Raw genomic sequence first — 21151 nt, 5'->3', positions numbered from 1 at the left:
TCACAGACACTGTACTGTTTCTGTGAGGTTTTTTTTTTTTTAATTCAAGTACAAGACAGTTTATTCTCCTCACCGCCTACTAGCCACCCGACTCACTCTTAGAAAAGGCAAACGGACACAAAGCACATCTAATTCTCTGACGAAACAATCAAGATTTTTTTGCTAAATTATTAAATCAAAAGAAATTCCATAAGCAAGCCATCATCAAATGTTGAACATGAGGTTACATGCGGTATTGACAGGATGTGTGTGCAAAACAACAACTTCTCACCTGTCTGTGGTGTGAGACACAGATCTTCTGTGCTTTCTACTTCCAGGATGCTGAAATTAGGGTCCCCTCCACATATTCTGAGGGAGCCAGAATAGAAACGGATGTTAACTTTACCGGTGGAATCAAACGACCAACTGCATGTCCGTGGACTTCACAATCAAACACTCTCATGTGTGCTTGGGCAAAGTGCACAAACGTGTGCGGACACTAGCGAGTTGTGTCTTAAAAGAAGAAGCTCCGGCTAGGACAAATGTAATTAGATATGATATTAGTAAACAAAAATATCACAATGTGTGGGACGATGATATCATGTCACGTCACGAGAGCAGCAGCAGCAGCAGCAACACTGAGATAGCTAGGCTAGCAAACTACAGCTAGGACTACAGTTGGTATATTCGGCAGTGTTTTTAGTGGGGTATGTGCTGCAGCAGTAATAAAAAAAAACACACACACTCGGTGAAGCAGCAGTAAGCGAGCAGCTCCGTTAGCTAGCACCAAGTTGCATTTGCTGCAGTCGCCCACAGGAAGATGTTAGGAATTCTGCAGCACGCGCTCTCGAGCTAAAAGCCGGTGACCAAGCGCGCGGGCCTCCAGTCATTCATTTTATTCTCTCGTAAATGTAAATCTAATTATTTGTGGCTACTCGCAAACACGTGAACTTAAGGGATCCGTCTACCTTGAGAAATAACACCTTTATTCAGTAGTTGTGTGTGCGTTTGGCTGCGTGCAGGAGGATGGGAAGATGAAATATGAATCGACTTTTCATTCCTATCCGAGTGTGGCAATGGTGCCAAAAGCTCGGAACCGTGTTATTCATAAAATCCGCACAATTCAACGGCGAACGTTTACGCCTAACGCTGCCGGTTTGGCTAGTGTGGCGAGCTAGCTAACGTTAGCTTTTTACAAAAACACTGCTTGGGTGGCACTTAAGGAAAGCCTGCTAACTAGCAAGGTACAAGAGTTAGTAGGGTGCGTTCATTTGATGCGCAGGCGCCCCATCCCACCCGCAGTTATGTAATGATCCAGCTTCAAAGAAGCCCGTTTATGCCCAACACATTTGATAAGTTACTTCGCAATGAGACAAAAACATCTGAAAAGTCGCATTAAAACCCGCTTCTGCATGCACTACAGAGGGGGACAATCACTCGTGACGTCATTGCGTGGGGTCAAATCTGATTCTACGAAAATAAATGAGTTTATATTTTTCGGTTTCGAGCACCAGCACCGATTACTTTCAGCCCAATTATACAAAAGAACAAAAAACAAATGTTAGAAAGTTCCATATAAATTTTGCAATGATTATACGGGGGATTTAGGGGGACCCACACTGGTCCACGGCTGGCTCTTTAGAAGCGACGGCAAGGAAATGATGGTTCATTGCTTAAATAATTCGTTAGGCGCAGTTAAAATAGGAATTTGTTCGGCGTTGTGAGTTTTTGTTTCGGTGTCCTGTCTTGCTCCAACCTAGTGTCAACAAATTTCAACGTTGTTCGTTCCAAAATACAACCAAGTAAAATGCAGTCTGATTGTGTCCTTTCGTTAGTCCGAACCCCCCCTCAATTCCCCCATTACTTCCTCCTTGCCCCCCTCCCTCTCAAGGCCGCCATCTTAAGTTCCCACCTACCTGAAATTTCCGACCAATTTTCTTTTACTAAATTGTCGTTGAAGGAGTCGTCATCCGCGAAAAATCGCACTCAATCCGTAATGCCAGTAATCCAAACTGCCTCCCGGTACCCAACGAGGTACCACTAGGTCTGTGGGAAGAAGTTAAAATACGGACCGGGAGAGACTGGGTTTCGGCGCAGAATGTAGCGGTCGCGGGGAGGAGACTTTACGCAGCGAAATGGTGGAGGACCGCTGCTGCTGACAAAGTACAGAACACACGGAGATCTCGCGAGATGTCGTCAAGCGCGCCACTTTAAATTTTTATATTTCTGTAGTTCGCTTGATGAGATTTTGCAATTGAATCGGATTATTTTCATCTTAACCGCACGTTTTTACAAAGCGCTATTTGAATATTATTCACAATGGTTCACAGCAATAAGATTATAATAAATATTTTTCATTAGCAGATGTTTAGATATAACAATAGTTTAGTGTATCTTTGCTTGAATAGAGTAAAAATTGAATGATGAGACTAAGAGCTATGACAGACTTACTTTATTTATTTATATATTTCTTGAATAAATGTATGACCAAAGGGCCATCACATTTAAGGCATGGTGATATTTAAGACTGCCTCATTATTAGTATTATAAAGCCTTGAGAAAGTATGTGGAGTACTTTCCTGCTCATTCCCTTTAAATGCAGGATTATCATTATGACAGGTGCTTCAAAATGTAATTTATTTAATAGATAGAAGTTCTAATGTCAGTGATAACTTGTTATTTTTATGTGAGGAGGCGTTTTAGGATAATAAGTATAAAATGTCCTATTTAATAAAGTTGAAACAATTAGTCGATCCATTTTATCAAAATGGCCAAAAATTCACTGGTAACAGCTTCTGAAATGTAAATATGTGCTGTTTTTTTCATCTTCTCAAATACTAAACTCAATATCCTTATATATTTTTTTTCATTTGATCAGACAAAGGAACCATTTACGCTTGGTATTTAACAGATAATGATGTTTTTCAGTTAATCCAGAAAGGAGTCAGCAGATGTGTCAATAATGAAAATAATACGTGCATGCCTAATATTAAAAGACTCAGAACAAAAGACCCACACAACAGAGTAAACAACAATTCATTTAATAATTAATCTTTGTGGTCTCTAGGGGAGGGGTTTGAAAGGTATAAAATGGTCATATTAAAATAATCGACCCAGTCTTTTCCCTCTCAGGATACCCACTGTCTAGCTGTCTTTTGACACAAGTACATATATTTTTTTTTTTTCAGTTCGTCAGCAGATGTCCCACTTTTCCATGTATATAACTTATTCTTGTTGATGAAACAACTCGACAGTTCAATGTACAAGGCTCCCATAGTCCCAAATGGATATAACACACAACCAATGACACACAGGCAAACCTCCCTCTCAGCATAATGAAGTCATGGGCGAGATCCTTGAAGAGGCCAGAGGTTGCAATGGATACGGCTTAATGTTCACAAGCATTAAAAGTTCTGTGAAGCAAGCCTTTTGCTTTGTCTTTTGCATGATTTGAAACAGATTACTACCTGGGGAGAGAGTACTGGTTGATACCCGAAACAAAGACAAATAACATAACAGTGAATATATTTATTATTATAGAAGATAATTAATGTTAAGAATAATAATTACAAAGGCAATTTCTCTAGACTACTATAATCTGGTCCTGCACATATAGTCAAGAGGAGACTGGGAAAAAGTTACAGGAAGCTCTAAAACACTGTGTTCACTCACACAGTGTAGCACAGTTCATTTTCGCCATTCATCCTTTGGAAAACAAAAAAATAAACGAGCCAAAAAAAAGGTTGAATCTCATTTTCAGTGGAGCTGAGGGTTTGGGTTTGGATTTTTGGGTAAAGCAGGAAACTTGAGGTGCGATGCTTAACGATCTCCATCAAAAGTTCTCATCAGTAATTTGTCTTTTTTACAGTGACAAAAAGATACAAAGACAGAACAGAAAGCACCACTTTACCACTGTATTTCTAAAGACCCTCATCCACAATACCTAATCAGGGTTGATTTATGGAGAGGAGGACTTTATAATATCCCATAAGCTAACCAAGCTTGAGGATGAACCCTTGACATGTTTTCACAGTGTACATCCCTCTGGAAGTCATTTCCAATCCACCCGGAAAAGGCTTGCTCAAAAGTATGGATCAAAATTCACCTGACAAATGAAAAAAGCTGTCCTCTGCCTCTTCATACAGCTTTCCAAATTGACTACTGTAATAACCAACAGCCAGTATAAAATAAAAATACACCAAGGATGCACAGAAACCATGTACCTTTAAATTGCACTGATAGAACCATTGCGCATATTCCAAGTCTTGCATTTCCCTCCCTACCATCACCTCCAGCCAGTCACTGTTACCCTTTTTGGAGGGACTAGAGCTGGTTTGGTTGTGTTAATGGAAGGGCAGGGTTTAGCAGTCTGCAAGAGGAAAGGGGGCAGGTTGAGAGCAGCACAGTGATCCTGACATTTCCCTTAATCTCCTCCAGTGTTGTCCCTGTACTATCTGGACTCTCCGTCTTTGTGGGCGTTGTACAGTGCCAGCTCACCTGGCCCTGCAAGTCTAGAACTGCGGGGAGGTGTGGACGACCGGCTGGTGATGGACGGAATGAGTGGAGGCGGTGCCCCCACTGCCAGAGCTCCCACCAAGCCTGCAGGGGTTTTTGCCAGGATGCCGTTGGGCACGTGGTGTGGGTTCAGTGGGCCTAGACGGGCATAGAGGCCAGCATGGTTCTGGGAAGGAGAGGCTCCATGGGGGAGCGAGTGGTGGGAGAGAAGGCCAGGGTGGAGCTGCTCCAGGTGAGCGGCAGTAGCAGCATGTGAGGGGCTTGAGAAATGAGAGCCAGCCGGGAGGTGTGGGTGCATCCCAAAATAGCGAGCCCGCTCAAAGTCTTCCCTCAGGATCTGGGCACGCTGCTCCTCGTCGATCAGTCCTCCTCCTGGGGGTCCAAGGTGAGGAGGGCGTTCAAAATGATGGGCCATTAGGCCGAACTCCTGGCGGACAGCAGAGGTGGAGGCAGCAGAGGTAGATGGTGGAGGGTGGTGAGGGCCGGCTGCTGCGGCTGCAGCTGCTACAGCTGCAACCCTCTCTGCCTCCAGAAGGCGCTGATGCTGGAGCAGTCGCGCCAGATGTGGATCGGATCGAAGTGCTAGGTGAGGGTCCGCACGAAGTGCCAAAGCCTCCCTGCGATGCTGATGTTGCTGATGAGCCGCAAGCTCCCTCCAGGGGTCCCAAGTGAAACTGTGTGGACCCTGATGTGGCCCTTGTCCTGAACCATGGGCGAAACGTTCTCCTCCTGGACCCATTACCAACCCGGCACCTGCTGTGCTCCCCAGATACGCTTCAATGGCCCTGGAGCGGTCCAGCAGGGAAAGGTGTTGGTGAGGAGGAGGGTGATTGTGTTGTGTGTGTTGTGGGTGCTGTGGGTGTTGTGGGTGTTGTGGGTGCTGTGGGTGCTGTTGGTGCTGTTGGTGCTGTTGGTGCTGTTGGTGCTGTGTGTGCTGTGTGTGTTGCATGAGGGGAACGCCAGGAGTGGGAGTAAGTGATAAAGAGGAAGAAGAAGGTGTACCAGAGCTAGGGTGGTGGTGTGGATGGCTGTTGGGGCGGTCGAAGTTGTGGCCGAGTGCTGGGGGAGGAGGCAGGGTGATGGGGATATGCTCCGGCTCCTCTTTTCGCTCCTCTTTGACTTTAACCGGCGGGAGAAGCAGGGGAGGTTTGGAGACGGGTGTTGTGGTCCGATCAGACTTCTTGGCCTGAGACAAAGAATTGGCAGAGGCAGAAGCTGCTGAGGAAGAAGGGAGGCTGCCGTCTCTTTGGGAGTGTGAGGGTTCGTTGTGGAGGCTGTGTGTTGTCGGGGCCAGTGGGCGGGGGTAAAGGTCCAAGGGAGATGGGGCTGAGCGGCTGGAGGGCGGGGGAGTGGTGAGCGCAGAAGATGAAGAAGACCGTGGTCTGTCCCTGTCTGCTACTAAAGATGAAGAACCAAGCGGCAGTCCCCGTGAAGACACTGTTGGCAGCGGCCTCTTATCGCCATCTCTGTCTCGCTCACGGTCTCTGTCTCTGTCTCTATTTAGGCTGCGTGTCAGGTCCTCAATAGGCCCACTGCTGCCACCCAGGGAACTGCTGTGGCCGTTAATGTGGGAAACTGGGGTGCTACTGCGGGGCTTGAAGGAGGGGGCAACTGGAGACATTCTCACAGGTTGTCGGCCATACAGCATATTGTCTCTGCAAAACAACAATGTGCACAACAGTCATACCAGTCCTTACATGTATCCCTGTAACTGTTTACTGTTTACTAGTACATTTTGAGAGTTATTATACAATTACAGTATATTAAAGTGATTACTGATTACAAACTAGGAACCCAAGCCGTTTCTTTCAATTTAGAGCCAATACTGAAACCAGTTGAATGTCATACCTGTCCTTTTCATCCTTGATGTGTGGGATGTCTCTCCTCTCGCCTTCCTTCCCTCTATCCCTCTCGTCCCGCTTGTCTGCCCCTTTCGCCCAGCTGGGGCCAGCAGGCAACCCAGACGGACCACCGTGCAGACGGTTCCATGGGTCATGATGGTTGGGGTTGGGCATGCCTCCAACCACACTAGCTGGCGAATCTTTGGGGCCAAACACAGAGCTCGCTGGAACAAAAAGACATTTTTTATTAGAAAACAGCAAAGTGGGCAATGGGTACAAGCGATGTGTACAACCCGTAAAACTGCATTCTTCAACTTCATTCAAACATTTTTTGTATTTTGTGTTCATCCAACTGTATCTGTATCTTTATTGTGTTTTGTTTGACTTTAAATACCAATTAAAAAAAGACAATTTTTTCCCAATTTAACAGAACTGTTCTAGCTGTGCTTTCATGTTGGACTTTTGTTTGGACTGCTTTCAGCCTTCACATCTATCCAGGTTGATGCATCCAATCTTGTACTAGTATATCAATGACAGCTAATCACAGCATGTTTCCGACAGTGATAGCTGAGCTGTAGTGGTCAGAGAAAAAAAGCACTAGAGGAGAAAAGCAGAGAGTGATGACAAACAAATGCCTTGTCCTGCTCAAAAGTGGAAGCAGAGCTGGGTATTTCATCAGAAAACTTTTTGCTTACCAACATACTTGTTTCAGAATAACATTAACTGTCAGGTAACAAAAGTTACTTCACTGAGCGTTTGGTTAGAATCTTTGTTGTATATTTTATACTGCTTATATTAGTCAGTATAATTAGTATAATCAAAAAAAGCATTAAAAGTTATACACCTGATGCATTAATGGAACTTTTATGTAGAAATTCATGTTGATGCAAGCGATGTAACAATGAAGGTATTGTTTTGATAACTGGCATCAAACCACAAATGTTGGCAACAGGATTTCTTAAAAAACCCAAACAAGGCCAAGAACAGATCAAAGCTGCTCTGGTAGTAGAAACGACAGGAAGAGGGAATCATCACAAGCTGTGTTAAATCCCCAACATGCATTTTCTGACTGTAAACTTCATTAGAACCAGATCTCAGTTCCTCACAAGATATCCACAATAGTTCTTTTATTGTTTTACAGTTAGTCAAAGATTTCTGAAGACTGAAATGTCAGTTATTTTTGAGCAAAAGTAAACTATGGTGTTAGGAGTTTTGTTTAAGCCTATTCATACAATGAAATCTCACAAGAAACCTTCACTATCCAATAATTATTCTGTCTTTTTATTGCTCACAATGAATTATCGGTTCATAATGGTGTGAGAGGAAGAGGACCAGCCACATCCCCAGTTCCTGTTTTCAATACTGCTAACAGTCAACTTTACAACCCACACCATATATAGATATATTAGATATATATATTAAACATAACCTCCTAATCTTCCGAAGTGTTCATTGAACTTATTCAGTCCACAATTTCTGCAGACTGATCTCATTCAGCAAATTGTGATTTAAAAATTGTAAGACTTCTGCAAACAAAGATGTCAGAATTATTGTGGAAGAGTCTGTTGTGCATGAAAATCAAGTCTTAGTGTAAAATGCACTGCTTTCCATGTGCCAGGTCTGTTCTGAATAGACTCGATTGGTAATGTCAGCCAGGATAGGTGTGACTCGAGGAGCCGCAACAAGCTCATCGTTTTAAATTAGCAGTGTGTAGAGAGGAGCTCCAATCACAGTAAATGTGTGTGCCGATTTGTGTGTTTTACATTACTCCCCACTGAGACAGATGTGTAACCAATTTCTACATATAAAAACACTGCATATTTCATTATGAATGGTGAGTGATGAAAGGACAAATTGTTTTCCACCCACACACATTGTATCCTGTCTCAATCTTAGTCAACATTTCCCAGGTTCAAAGTATTGCACACACACTAAATATTCTTTAACATGAGTATTACTGAGCCTCATTGCATCTATATCTCTAAGTTGTGACCTCCTGTCCATGCTTGCCACGATGTCATCCCTTCCTAGTGCAATATACTCTAATAAATGGGGGACAAAATGCACAGTATTATGTGCAAAAATGTATTTCAAAATTCAGCCAAAGCTAATATAAGAACAGTCTGAGATGGCAGAAAAGAGAAAGAATCTTTTTTTTTAAATGTCTTCTTAGTATATAATTCCCCCAGTGTGCTTTCTCAGACAGCATTTCCTTGTTGAGTAGTGGCAGGCTGATACTTCCTGGTGGTTACATCTAGGTATGTAAACAAAACCACTTATAAATCTTCACACGACAGCCAGGATGAAGTCACCCAGCTCGATTTGTCCAACTCAAACTGCTCATTCTGTGTCAACTGCACTTCAGGATGCATTTTGAACTGAGAGAACTGAGATTTTCACATGAGGAAGGGATCACTTCATGGCCAGTTTCGAGAGGAGGGATGATTACAACAACCAATAAGGCTACCCTAAGCCCTACAAGCAAAAACACAGCCCCCTAATTATTTTTAACAAGGTCAGTCTGGTGACACAGCAGGAACGGCAATGCAGGGGGCGTCACCCGGCAAGAAAAAAGCTGAACCAGAGATGCATGATGTTGGATTTTTGCCGATATGCCAATATTTTCCAACTTATTTTGGCTGATCCACCTAACTGCAGAGAACAACCAGTTTCTCCTGTATTGCTAATGAGATATTATTTTGCCTTCTCTTTGATGTCAGCTATTGGTTTGTGGACTACCGTTTTTAAGCCTTGTGTTAGGAATTATGATCTCTGCCATCTTGGTTATTAGGAGCAAGAAGTGACCATTTTTGGACAAGAGTGTGGAGCTGGGGAGGATATCCTGATTGGATCTGACTGACAACCCGAGGACACGCTGTGGTAGCGCCACAAGTCCATAAACTGATTAGAAATCTGTTTAGTGAGGTAATATATCAAATGAGAAGTAGGGTCGGTTTCTCACAAGCTTACATACAATCAGACTGCTTTTTGAAACAAGTGGAGATGCCCCCTTATACAGTCAAAAATCTGAATCGACCCTCGAAGCCTTGTGTTTCAAGAGTAGAGATACCACAAGACTGACCCAGTGTTGGGCTGCCAAGTCCTCCAAAGGCACCAGAACCAAGGGCTCCCAGTGGGGTGAAGGGTGGGGATCGTCCGTATGGATCTAAAACATAAACACAGATATGTGTTTGTCATATATATAATGTCAGAAATACTGTGGTGATGTAACTGTTCATTGCTTAAAGCTAAACTGAAACTTCTAAAACGTCCCCAGTCAGATGTGAGAACATGGACACAAGGATCAAAAATACTGTGTGATAACAGTTTTACTGCATCCCACCTGTAGCTAAATTAATTATACTTAACATTATCTAATGGTGATGGAAACTCTACCAACAATAAATATGGAAATTACCTTGAACATTCTTAAATTAATGGAAATGAAGGTCAAATCTGGAGTGGGTAAATCAAAGTGACACATAGAAGCTGCTCTTACCCAAGTGTGCAGTTGGTGCAAGGAAAGAGGAGTGGGGTGTCGATGGAGAGATGAAAGGAGCTGAGGACGGATTGACTGGCCCTGAGGAAAAGAAAAATTGTCACAAATAATCAAATCAAGGGCCTCAAACTACTCGCACTTTTCATGCTGCGACTTAAGATAGCAGTGTTGTCAAACCTCAGGGATGTGAGGGCAGGACAGATCAAATAGTAAACAATGACGGGTGGTAAGAGAAGGAATCAATAAGTTCTTTATGAGATTAACAAGACTAATATGAAACAAGAATGGCACTCAGTCGAGTGCATACCTCCAAGGCCCAACAGTCCCCTTTAATTCAATCAATCCTATCTGGATTTTTATTAGGATCCACATGAAATTGTACTCGTAGATACCAGCCACCGAAATATGCCTGATATTTTTTAATCAAGATTCATGCATTATTCCCTGAGAATTTAACAAAAATTACAAAAAAGCTAATGGGGTCTATTCTGGGCCGAGTCTATTCCAAGTTTTGTGGAAATCCGCTCGGTACTTTTTGTGTAATCCTGCTGACAAACCAATCAACAAACAGACACAGATGAAAATATAACCTCCTTGGCGGAGGTAAAAAATAGCTCAGACAGCTTGAATACCATCTATTGGTCATGTAGCACTCTATAACTCTTTAGGGCGCCGACACACCCAGCCAATGGTCGGCTGTCAGCCAATGTCGGGGCTGTCAGTGAGAGTCTGTTGCCCTCGTTGTTGTGTTGTGTCTCGCACCGTTGCCACTAGTCAGCCCTTGTTAGCGCCGTTTCAGCTGATTGAGCATGTAAAATCGGCAGCAGGAACACCTCTGAGAGAAATCGCTCTGATAAGCCCCTTGAGCCTGTTGCTGTAGTATCCATGATTTCACCCATTAAGTGCAGCTTCCTCCTTATTTTCGACTCTCCCTCTTCAGCGGTGCCATTTGCAACCTTTTTTTCAAGACATATTCTCGATTAGAAGTGGCTATATTAGCAAGAGTGGTGTCAAAAACACTGCTTTATCAAAACAATGGTTTGTAGATTTGCAGAGAGTTATTTTCTCTCTTGCAAGAGCAGAACGTATGAGCTGGTTGGCCCTAACAGGTGACACAAGTCAATGCAACAGCCACCTTTCGTCGCCTTTAGTTCTTTGATGCCAATTTGGGGTGTCTGTCCCTTTAGACAACTCGCAGAAATAAATATATTCCAATTCTAAGAGAAAAACGTGTTTAGACATGCACCTGCAGCTGAGAACAGACTGGGAGGTCTGGTCAGATCATGAGTGGGAGGAAGGGCTCCTCCAATGGGCCCCAGGGGTCCCAGTCCCCCAGCACCAGGAAGACGGGCCAGCAGTTCACTACGGAAGTCCAACTTGTGAGGATCAGCCTGCATCAGCTGCAAAGAGAAGAGAAAAACAGTCTTACCGTCTAAATATTTCACTGGGGTGTAACAACTTTATGGTTTCTTTCTCTCAATGTCAAACTGAATTTACAGTCATTTAAATTACAACATATTAGTTCAATTACAAGCACGTACCTTTACTTTTCTCTGATGGCTTAGAATCATCCAGGCCACATATACATGCATAGCACACCATTTTCCTGGTTTCTGCACGGCACAAAAATCACAGAGGTTTACTTTGTTATTCCATGTACAACTTTAAAGCCTTTGCACACAGAGTCAGATGCTCTTCCTGGTGTTAAATATCTCGTCTAGCCTCTACACAAGGTTGGGGTTTTCCAGCTGGAGATAAGGTTACTCGTTAGAGCTCAGTATAAGCTTGAGAAAATAAAAAAAAAGTCAGTGAAAGATGCATAAGCAGGGATACAAGAAAATCACATACATTGTACATGGGGTAATTTCTGGGTCTGAAATATCTAACTGGGTGTGCAAGGGCAGAGAATAGACCAGTAGCAGTCAAGATTACTAGTGAGATTAGTGCAAAGAGTGAGTGAAGCAGTGAGAAAGTAAAAAACAGGCTGAAGGTTTTAAGGAGCCAAGGGATTCAGAAACATCTGTTTTTTCTTACATTACTGATTTTCAACGATGTCCCAAATGGATCAGTTAGCTACAAGAGAACAGAAGTGTGAAACCACTTTTAATCAACATATCTCACTCTTTATCAGGAATAGTGTTGCACTCTTTACTGCACTGACTAGGCCCATGTTGCAGCTGATCCTACCCTAAAATACAGTTGTATGCAACTTCTTGCAGAGTAATGATGAGGTTCTAAGTGAGCATGCTGTCCTTACCCTTGGGTCTTTGGGCTGCAGGTGGTGAGGCACAACCCCAAGACGTGCGCTTATATCAGGACCCGTTCCCTGAGGGACAAGAGGCTGTCACACACAGCATAACACATGAGCCACAACCTACTGATCTAAAAATCTACAAATGATTAACATTGGACATTATTCTTTTAATTTCCAATGCCACTCTTCATGCGTTTTCACTAGGGCTGCACGATATATGTATAAGAAAATCATAAAATCATGATGTGACATTTGTTGGGGTCTGTAACCGACAAACACATTATCTTACATCTGGAGAACAAGATTTGAAGCCACATTTGTACTTCATTATAATGCTGTTTCGTCACATTTGACCAAATGCAGCTTCTGCAATTTTGAACTTGCATTTGGGTCTAGTTCGCAGTCCAAGCTGGCAGGGCCAAGTGCAAATAAGATCAAAACATATTCAGAAATCACTTTCTTAGAAGTAAGCAGGGATAGGAGTTTACAAATGTAGAGTCATTATGGAGGCTTGTAGCACCCCTGTGAGAGGTAAGAAGGTCAGTGCTGCTTGTTAAATTACTCTCCAGTGTTTATGACATTATCTGGGAAGTCCTAATTGTTATCAAACATACATACTTTGTCATATATCATACAATTTCATTAGTGGAATTCCAGTGTGTCACTCTAATCAATTTTAAGAAATAAAAACTAGGTAATAGGTGAAATGTGACAAAATAGCGTCTAGTGGATGCCAAGAAATAAGTCTGATCTGATATATTCTAATTAAAGCTGTATAGTTTCTCCCCTTTATCTCATAATATGTCGGGAGAAAAATGTTGATATTCCCAATGACCCGATTGATTATTTTTCCTGCATCATGATACTCGCTTGCTAAATTGTTTGCCTCCATTGCTTCAAGACACTGTCGCCTTGCCGCAGTGTCCTCACGACTTGACCACTTGAACACCACGACTTCTCACGTAATAACCACAAGCTCACAAGTTCTCTGTGGAGGCAGCAGCAATATAAAGATGTTAAGAGAGTTTCTCACCTTTGGCTGAAATGCTCCTTGCAAGGAGCTGAAAGGCCCAGTGGGAGGAATCACAGGCTGGATACTCGGCACTGAGGGCGGTGGGTATTGTGGGAAGAACTACCAGGACACAGACACAGGAACCGTTAATTAAATCAATGCTGTTTCGCAACACTTACAATGTTCTTGTGTGACCTGTTTAAGGATCTAAATCAGAGCTAAAATGTGTCTTCTGTCTTGTTATTTATTGTTTAATCTGCTGTTAATTATCTTCACCTACATGATCAGTAAGATTACACAAAGTACTCACAGGGTGTCGGTACAGCCCGTCCATTTTGCCGGGATATTTATCAAACTAGAAGACAAGAGCAATGCGTGGGTTAAAACATCTCAATAAAAACACATTCCAGTCACACTGGAATTTCAAGTACGACACAGATGTTCAGCATAGCAGCAGCGAGCATCTCACCAGAGGCGGTGCGGTGGCTGTGGGGTGCAGGAAGGGCGTGAAGTGTTGGTGCGTGTGCGTGTGTTGGTGCTGGTGGTTGTGCTGATGGAACTGGAAGGCCAGTTGCGGGATGCTCGGCTGGTTCTGAGACGACCGGCCCGACGAGCCTGGCGCGGAGCTCGATGCTGATGGACCACCGGGAGTGGAGCGGCCCGCAGCTGCTGCATTGTTTTCAGCCCCTGGGACGCTGCGTCTGCCCTCACGCTCTTGTGAGTTCAAGAAGTGGGAGTTTAAGTTATGCCGCAATATTTCCTGATCTGAGGGTATAAAAATAAGGGAGAAAAAATAAATACAGCAAATTATTGATAATAGAAAGTTTACATCAAAAATTATACAACAGATCAGCTATAAAAAAATACATATGCCAGATGTTTACACATCAAAGTGCCCGTTTTTAAGAGCTCGAATTAATTTGACAGACATAAGAATAACACATTTGTAGTTTATAAAGGTGCTACTAACCAGATCTGCACTACAAAGTAACATTTTCAAATTGCTTCTTTTATCTAACAGCAGTTCAAAACCCAAAGACTCTTCATTTACTATCATAAATGACAAAGAAAAGCAACAAATCTTTACTTTTTTAGAAGCGTGCACCAGCAAATGTTTGACATTTTTTCTCGAAAAACAATCAAATCATCCAAATAGTTGGCTAATCGATACATCAATCCTTGTTGCAGCTCTACTCAAAACAACACAGTACAGCATGTAGCCTCTGCTTTACAAGGAATGCAAAACTAGGAGTGTTGATATGATCAGAGTTCATCAATATACAACTTCCTCAACACACCCAGATAAACCCAGACAACCACCAGAGGAAGTCTGGCTTTAGTTTATTTTAGTCACATATTAGTCAGTGTGTTCCCATGAACAGCTGAAACACACCAACAGACCATAAAAGCAGTGAAAAGCAGAGTTTCTGCTCACTGTACCTGCTGCAGTTGAGTTGGCAGGACCTTGTAGCAGAGGTGGCGGGGGAGGCAGGCCAGGGGAGGACGTGAACAGGGACCCGGAGCTGGCTCGGGATGGGGGTCGGAGGGGCCCTGAGGATCCTGAGCCCCTGATGTAGGGCAGCGACACACTGGTGGAGGGAGTCGGGGGGCGCATGGAGGATGAGGAAGACGCAACAGCTGAAGCAGATGAGGGAGGTTTGACTGGGGTGCTGCTCCTGAGAAGAAAGAAAGAAAAAGTTTAAATAATGAATCATGTTTGCGATTCATAGAACACAAAAAAATTCTCTCAAAGTATCAAGTCAGCAGGGATTCATTGTTTGAAAACAGGATGTAATAAAGGTCCCCATACCTGTTGTAGATGGGGTGAGATCGCGGATGCAAACTGAGGAAGGGTTTGGGCTTGGAGAGCGGAGGGCTGCCGTTGTGGCGCCCGCCGTTGCCGTTGAACGGACTGGGCCGGGGGACCGTGCCTGAGGCTGTGACGGGGGAAGGCAGGCAAGAGAAGGGGACAGAAGAGGTAGAAGAACAAACAGGCTCTGGGAAATGCTGCTCCAAGCTTTTCTCCTGGCTTCGCTCCAGGCCAGACACTCTCGGGGTCACCATCAACCGTGATACACCGCCACAACGGGCCGGTAGAGGCGGGCAGATTTTGCCCACAGTGGTGCCCATGTTTGAGGGGGTGGGCTCCACAACTAAAAAGGAAGAGAGAACATCAGTCAGCGTTTTGTCTTTTTCTGCACATTACAGCACAGTGAGAGGGTTAAAAGTGAGAGATGCAACAGAGAGGGACACCACACCCAGAAAAGAGAAATCGTGCTAAGAATAAGAGGTCCAAATTTTCGATCTAAAAACTTTATGAAAACAAAACTCAAATTCCAAGCATACCGGTAGTCAGGGCTGGTCTGAAACAGACCCAAGGCAAATTTGCCATAGGATATACACTGAGGCATGAAATCTGACAAGTCATAAACGACTAAACACACGTCACGTATAACCAACCAGCTGATCTTTCATGTCATATCATATCACTGAACAGAGCGGTGTATGCTGTGTGCTCTGATCCTTTCGTGTTTGTAGATAATTGACTACAATCAGCAGCAGTGTCCAACTGAATGACACAAGAATGAAAACTAACCCCGCTACTTTACTACTTTTCTGATAAGATCTCAATAAAGGCTTGTGAGGCCTTTTGACTGACACCTCAGTTCACTGTTTCATGAAGGTGAAGCCGAAGTAAAAAAGTGGAGTGAATTGCTCGTACCTTTCCTTGTACTGACTGTGAAGACTGGGTCCATGTCATTGTCGGAGGCCTGGATGGGGACACAAAGCAAAGATTTAATTTAATTTATGCGCAACAAAAGTCAACATATTAATCAGTAATTTCTTTTACCATACCAAGTCCTCATGATGTGTGACAGCCTATTACTGATTAACTAATGATGTAAATTGAATCAGCACTAATCTTTACAAATGTCAAGAGAATTTGGGTTTATCTTGTTCTGGTCCCGTTGAAGAACACTATGACAACAAGTGTCACACACCCATTACTTAAAAAGAAAATCCTGTGATTAATATTGATAAGTACACACCTTATCTCCTGTGTCGCTCTCTGTGTCACACTGAAAGAAGACAGGGGGAGAAAACATTCAGATTTCCATATTGAAATATTTTAAACACTGTTCAGTTTTAAAGCAGTTTGAAGAAAGGATGCACAGTGTGTACACTGATACATAAGAACATCATGTTCACTCCAGTACTAGAAAAGAAACTTACAATGTAGCCAGTCTCCAAAGGATGCCCCTAGGAAAAAAAAGAGATGCATAACATTAACACTAGTTTTCAAATAGGCTTTAAATAAGGTTAAATGGAAAATGTTTATCATTCATGGACATTAAACTATCTTTCCTGGCTGTTTGGCTGGAATCAAACTGCTCTGCTTCATTGACAGAAACACCCTTGAGTGATAGGTGTTGCCAACCAGTTTTACAGGGTCATTATCAATTGCAGGAAACACAAGGCGGCAGCAGCAGCACTACAGAAATGTAAACATACCCATTTGATTGACAATGATCACTTGACATCTCACATTACAGGATGAAGACCCATCCAACCAAAACATCAAAGCTCAGCAGAGTCGTAACTTATGTGTTCACCTCTATCCTTCGTCTCTTATTTCTACTCTTCAAACAGCTGCTGGAGTAGCTGTGCGGGGCTCCTTCCTCGGGCTCCGACAGCGGCCCTCCACCATTCTCCTCTGGGCCCCTCTTCCCCTTGTTCCTCCTTCCCAGCATATCAGTGCGCTGACTGGGCTTCAGAGAGCAGTCCATCTGATAAGGAGAATTAAAAAAATCTATGTTAGCGTGTCTACATGTCTACCAATAAATGTGAATGTGTGCGCCTGTGGGCAGAGACTAGAGGCAGAGTCCATGTCGATTAATAACCTGACAGACCTAATTTCTGCATAGTTTCGACTGAGTGATGGCAAAAATAGAAACACCAGAATGATGTAATGCAATAGAGCAGCTGCATGATACTATTACTTCAGCAGTTCCTGTGTGGACTCAATTATACGGTGTGTTTTGAGGTAGTATTTTGTGGTTGTGTTGTCTTAAATTTGTTCCTAACAGATCATTTTAATATTCAGTCTATTTAAATACACAATACAGTAAACACAACTCTGTCAAATGTCCACAATGAAAGATAAAAGCACAACAGGATGGCTGTATTAGAGGAAGCAGCAGCTCAACAAAAAAAAACAGAACAAATATTCTTCCGTTGTGTTTTTTTATTTTCTGGTTATTTTCTCTTCACGTACTGGTGAAGACTTCCTACTCAGGCTACTCAAAATAATTCAAATCAAATGATTTATAAAGTGATGATGACAATTGTGAGTACAAAGTGGTTCTTTAAACCCCGGGAGAGTTGTCAACAGGAAAGTTGAGTTAAACTTCAAGGGAGAGTACTTGTGGGTGAGGCAAATAAAGTAGAGCCCGACGGAGAGTCGATTTCTGGGGCAGGTGATGATAATAATATCAGGAAGTAAAAATTTCTGATTTTAATTTATCGGCCGGAGTGAACACTTTTCAAATGTGGTTGTAAAACACTTGTGACAACGATATGTAACAAAGGCAGAATATTTAAAAATATAACAATAAACTTTATAGTCTAACATGACATTAGTGGACTGGGAATTTGATTATTATAAATTACTCAAAGCATCTTTTTCTGCATTATAATGCCCCAAAAAAGGTTTTCAAATCGGCACATATCAAAAAATGTATGCGTCAATACCGATGTATCTGTGATAGGCCGCTATAAGAAGGTAACCAGGCTCTAAATCAAAGTCAAATGCATAAAACAAATGCTATCCAAATAAAATAACACCTGAAATTACAAGTTGTTATTGCTGTGGAGTTTTATATCCACTTGTTTATTAAACTGCAACATATTGTCAATTATTCTCTCTTAGTAGAACGGTTTGGTTGGATCCTGGAGGTTTCTGATACTTTCATTTGAAATAAAGAATAAATAAAACTCAACATTAAGGTCGCCACAGCTTGTCGGTCCAATTAGGGGAGCAGTTTTTAATAAATTATCTTTTGGAGAGTACCTGCAGGCGGAGGTTGTTAATAAATTCAGGCAGGAAATGTGAAAAGGAAATTGCCACATTCCACCAGTAACACTGTAATTTTTCCTGTTATGTTTACTTTTTTTCGATTAGCAGTTTCAGATAGTAACTAACCACCAATTTTAGCATTCACTGCATTCGACTGTGAAATCAAGTTACCCAGGGGAACAGTGGCGTAAAGAGGCGTAATCCACGGACGAATAATCTGGTTTCCTGTCCTGATGCAGAGGTGAAAGCGAAAGGCTCATTGATTATTGTTAAAGATCATTTTCTCTTGACTAACCAATTTTTCGACCTGTCGTGCCGGATAGACAGCTGAACTTGAGCAGGTCAGGAATTTAAAGTATCCAAGTGCTTAAACAGACACAATCTAGGCTGATGCGTAACACACAATTATACTTTTTCTTGTGTATTAATTTCTCTTTTCCAGATAAGCCATTTGGCAGCTCATCAACATCGCTAAGAAGTAGAACATGAATAATTGAGGCCTCTCCAGAACCCATCACAGGGATGCCTTCGGGGTTTTTGCCTGAGTGGATTTGCTGTCCTCAAGCGAGGAATGGTGTCAAGAGTTGAGTAGTTCAATCTGCAGCTCTTTCACACCTTTAGCTGGGGGGCAAGAAGGCTTGATTTGACGTGATGGAGGTGAAGAGAGAGAAAAAACAAAACAATATCTAAGTTTCTCCTGCTCTGAACAATCCACATGAATTTAAAGGGAAGGGCTGTGCCTACTACCTGCCACGCTACACTGTGGAGTGGATCCATCACTGTGTTTAAGCTCGTGTGGAAAATAAATATTGTCAGATGAATGACAGCTGATTACTGGGTGTGAAAAAAAACAAACAAAGACATTTACCTCCAGTGCCTCCAAGCTGATGAAGCTCGCAATAGCGAAGCCATCAATGACGTCTTCCTCGCAGGACACCGACTCTCTCTTCCTCCGGCGTGGAGGCCTGTGTCTCCCAAACCCGGGCCGGCATTCTCTACCACCGGGACCCAGGACACTGTTGGTCCCGCAAGCCTCCCGGTCGGAGCCTGAGGACAGGGATGTGGCCCGCTGCTCGGCCAGGTCCACTCTCCTCCTCCGCCGCTCCCTGTCGCGCTGTGAACGGGACCGTCGGCTCTGCCTGAATCCAGTGCTTCGGCTCGGGCCCTCCATGTTCAATCGGCACCTCCTTTCGTAACTCCAGTGAGACCAAAGGCACTTTATTCAAGTCCCGGTCCGGTGGAAGGCACCGAACCGCAAATAAAACACCACCACACAGGCCCTCGCAGGGAGCCCTGTTAAAATGGCGTTAATGGAACCAGTGGCTATTATTTACCGTCCTTTGACAACAGTCTATCGGCATCAGTGCCTTTCTTTCGGCGAAATTTTAGTGTCATCTCAATGAATCTGAACGCAAACTAAGATCCACATGGGAATTTTAAACATCCACAACATACACAGATGTCAGGACATAGCAGATTGTGTCTCGTTCACGGCTAACATTAGCTAGCTAGCAAGAAATTCACCCGACAACCACATAAGTTATACGCATGTAAACAAAAAAGACAAGTCTAGTTGTGTCGCTGACAAAGCAGGCCGAATCGCCCTTTGATAGATTTCAAAATGAAAATCACGCCAACAATGGCATTGCTCAATACAACTCTCACGTCCAGGATTTCCTAAATTTCTGCACACGCTGACAAATTTATTTGCCTGTTAGCAAAATTACACGGTTAGCTAGTTAGCAAAGGCCAACAACCCAGATATCCGACGTTAAAACACCGGGGGCCGTGACATGATTTCGTGTCGATGTTAAATGTTAAGTATTATTATTGACAGCTACTGTAGATTACTCGCAACCTAAGGAGTAAAATGAGCTGTCTGGTTGAGTTAAAGTAGTTAATGCTAATGCTAGCTAACGTTAGGTCAGTGTTGACTCCAGCCAATTAGCTTTTGCTCATTTGGTTAGCATGTACACGGCTAACTCAATACGGTACAATATATTCAGCCAGCGACCTAAGAATAAAACTATATTCTTAAAACGTGTCCGTAAAGACTGACAAGCCGGACAGTCCAACGTGAAGCTAATCAATATGCCGCAGCTACGAGAACAAATTTTCCTCCTGCCGAAATGTTGATGGCCGATAGTAATGGTTGAATTCGCATCACATCAAAAGAAAGACGTAACGTTAGCTCTCCGGCTAGCTAGCGTTAGCCGATCCAGCTGTTAGCCAGCTAGCCCACAAGCAACAACCTTTCCGTCTTTTAAAGGGAAGCAGGAAGAACACGGAAGCTTTTTCGCAACCGATCAGCCAAAAAAACAACGATATCTCGCTTCTTTACGCGCAACTCCTCTGTCGTTCCACCTCCATCATAAAGAAAAAAATCAAGGCCCGCATATCAAAGCCTCGGTGTCGATTTCCATAAACGAGGGTGTCGGCCAAGCCCCCGTTGGGCTGGGCAGCTCCTTCATGCAGCCTTCACTGTGTAATCCAATGTTTAGGATTAGTTGGACCACTCGCCGACGTTTCCGGTCAACGATTTGTTATTCTCACTAAATCCAGTGTGCAAATATATGGCGAGAGAAAGAGAACGGCTCCGCTGCTGCCCTTTCACAAGTTTCCACTGAATTGGATATTTATCGTGAAAATCAGGGAGACACAACCCTTGTCAGCCGTGCAGTGCATTGTGTGCGCCACTCTTCTTCCTCAGTCACCAAACCGGCTGGTTGGCAGCTCCGCTTGTGCTCACTGCCCCCTGGTGGCGAGTCTGTGCTCTGCTTTTATTTTTTCAGCTTTCCAGATGTCAGATGGCTTTTTCTTTTTTTTCTTTTTTTTTATGGTCTGTCATAAAAAAAATTACAAAAACAACCACAGGATTCAGTTTCATAAACATACAAGGCCTCACAGACCACAGTGTTATTATTTGGGTTTTGATAAATTAGCGTTATTGTTTGTCAAACATGCACAAAATGGC

The 21151-nt window shown here is 43.1% G+C and overlaps 2 protein-coding genes across 7 annotated transcripts in view; both read right to left on the bottom strand.

Annotated features, from left to right (window-relative positions):
- Positions 1-2109, bottom strand: part of srcap (Snf2-related CREBBP activator protein) — a 37456-nt gene extending 35347 nt beyond the window's left edge. For 2 of the 3 annotated variants that reach the window (XM_084342697.1, XM_084342699.1), the window contains exons 1-2: positions 1896-2109; positions 272-348 (exon numbers count right to left, since the gene is read on the bottom strand). The gene's annotated coding sequence lies outside the window, so the exon portion shown is untranslated. Of the gene's footprint in view, positions 1-271; positions 349-722; positions 870-1895 lie in introns of those variants that run through there. The other variant, XM_084342698.1, reaches the window with a different exon arrangement.
- Positions 2110-3004: 895 nt separating this feature from the next.
- On the bottom strand, positions 3005-20862 carry fbrs (fibrosin). 4 transcript variants are annotated; one of them, XM_084342638.1, is made up of 18 exons: positions 19046-20862; positions 16715-16888; positions 16335-16361; positions 16151-16180; positions 15823-15871; positions 14911-15253; positions 14541-14776; positions 13570-13865; positions 13411-13455; positions 13122-13220; positions 12092-12175; positions 11869-11907; positions 11376-11447; positions 11081-11234; positions 9835-9915; positions 9418-9501; positions 6343-6559; positions 3005-6149 (listed from the first exon to the last, which is right to left on the bottom strand). In XM_084342638.1, exons 1-18 carry the CDS (start codon positions 19346-19348, stop codon positions 4430-4432), a joined length of 4053 nt encoding a protein of 1350 aa, XP_084198764.1. In that variant the 5' UTR covers positions 19349-20862; the 3' UTR covers positions 3005-4429. The 4 variants fall into 4 exon arrangements, with proteins under 4 accessions (XP_084198764.1, XP_084198765.1, XP_084198766.1 ...); XM_084342639.1 differs by having other exon boundaries at positions 12092-12160; XM_084342640.1 differs by lacking the exon at positions 11869-11907.
- Between the last annotated feature and the right edge of the window lie 289 nt (positions 20863-21151).

This window comes from Pagrus pagrus, assembly GCF_965226575.1.
Source record: "Pagrus pagrus genome assembly, chromosome: 21".
In the NCBI taxonomy this organism is placed as follows: domain Eukaryota; kingdom Metazoa; phylum Chordata; class Actinopteri; order Spariformes; family Sparidae; genus Pagrus; species Pagrus pagrus.
Note: the sequence above shows the minus strand (reverse complement) of the source record. Positions and strands in the feature narration are given on the sequence as shown.

Coding starts and splice junctions, on each gene's coding strand:
- fbrs (XM_084342638.1), bottom strand. CDS start 19,348: ATGGAGGGCCCGAGCCGAAGCACTGGATTCAGGCAGAGCCGACGGTCC. Junction 16,362..16,714: donor ATAAGAGACGAAGGATAGAG/GTGAACACATAA, acceptor TTTTTTTCCTAG/GGGCATCCTTTGGAGACTGG. Junction 15,872..16,150: donor AGAGCGACACAGGAGATAAG/GTGTGTACTTAT, acceptor GTCCCCATCCAG/GCCTCCGACAATGACATGGA.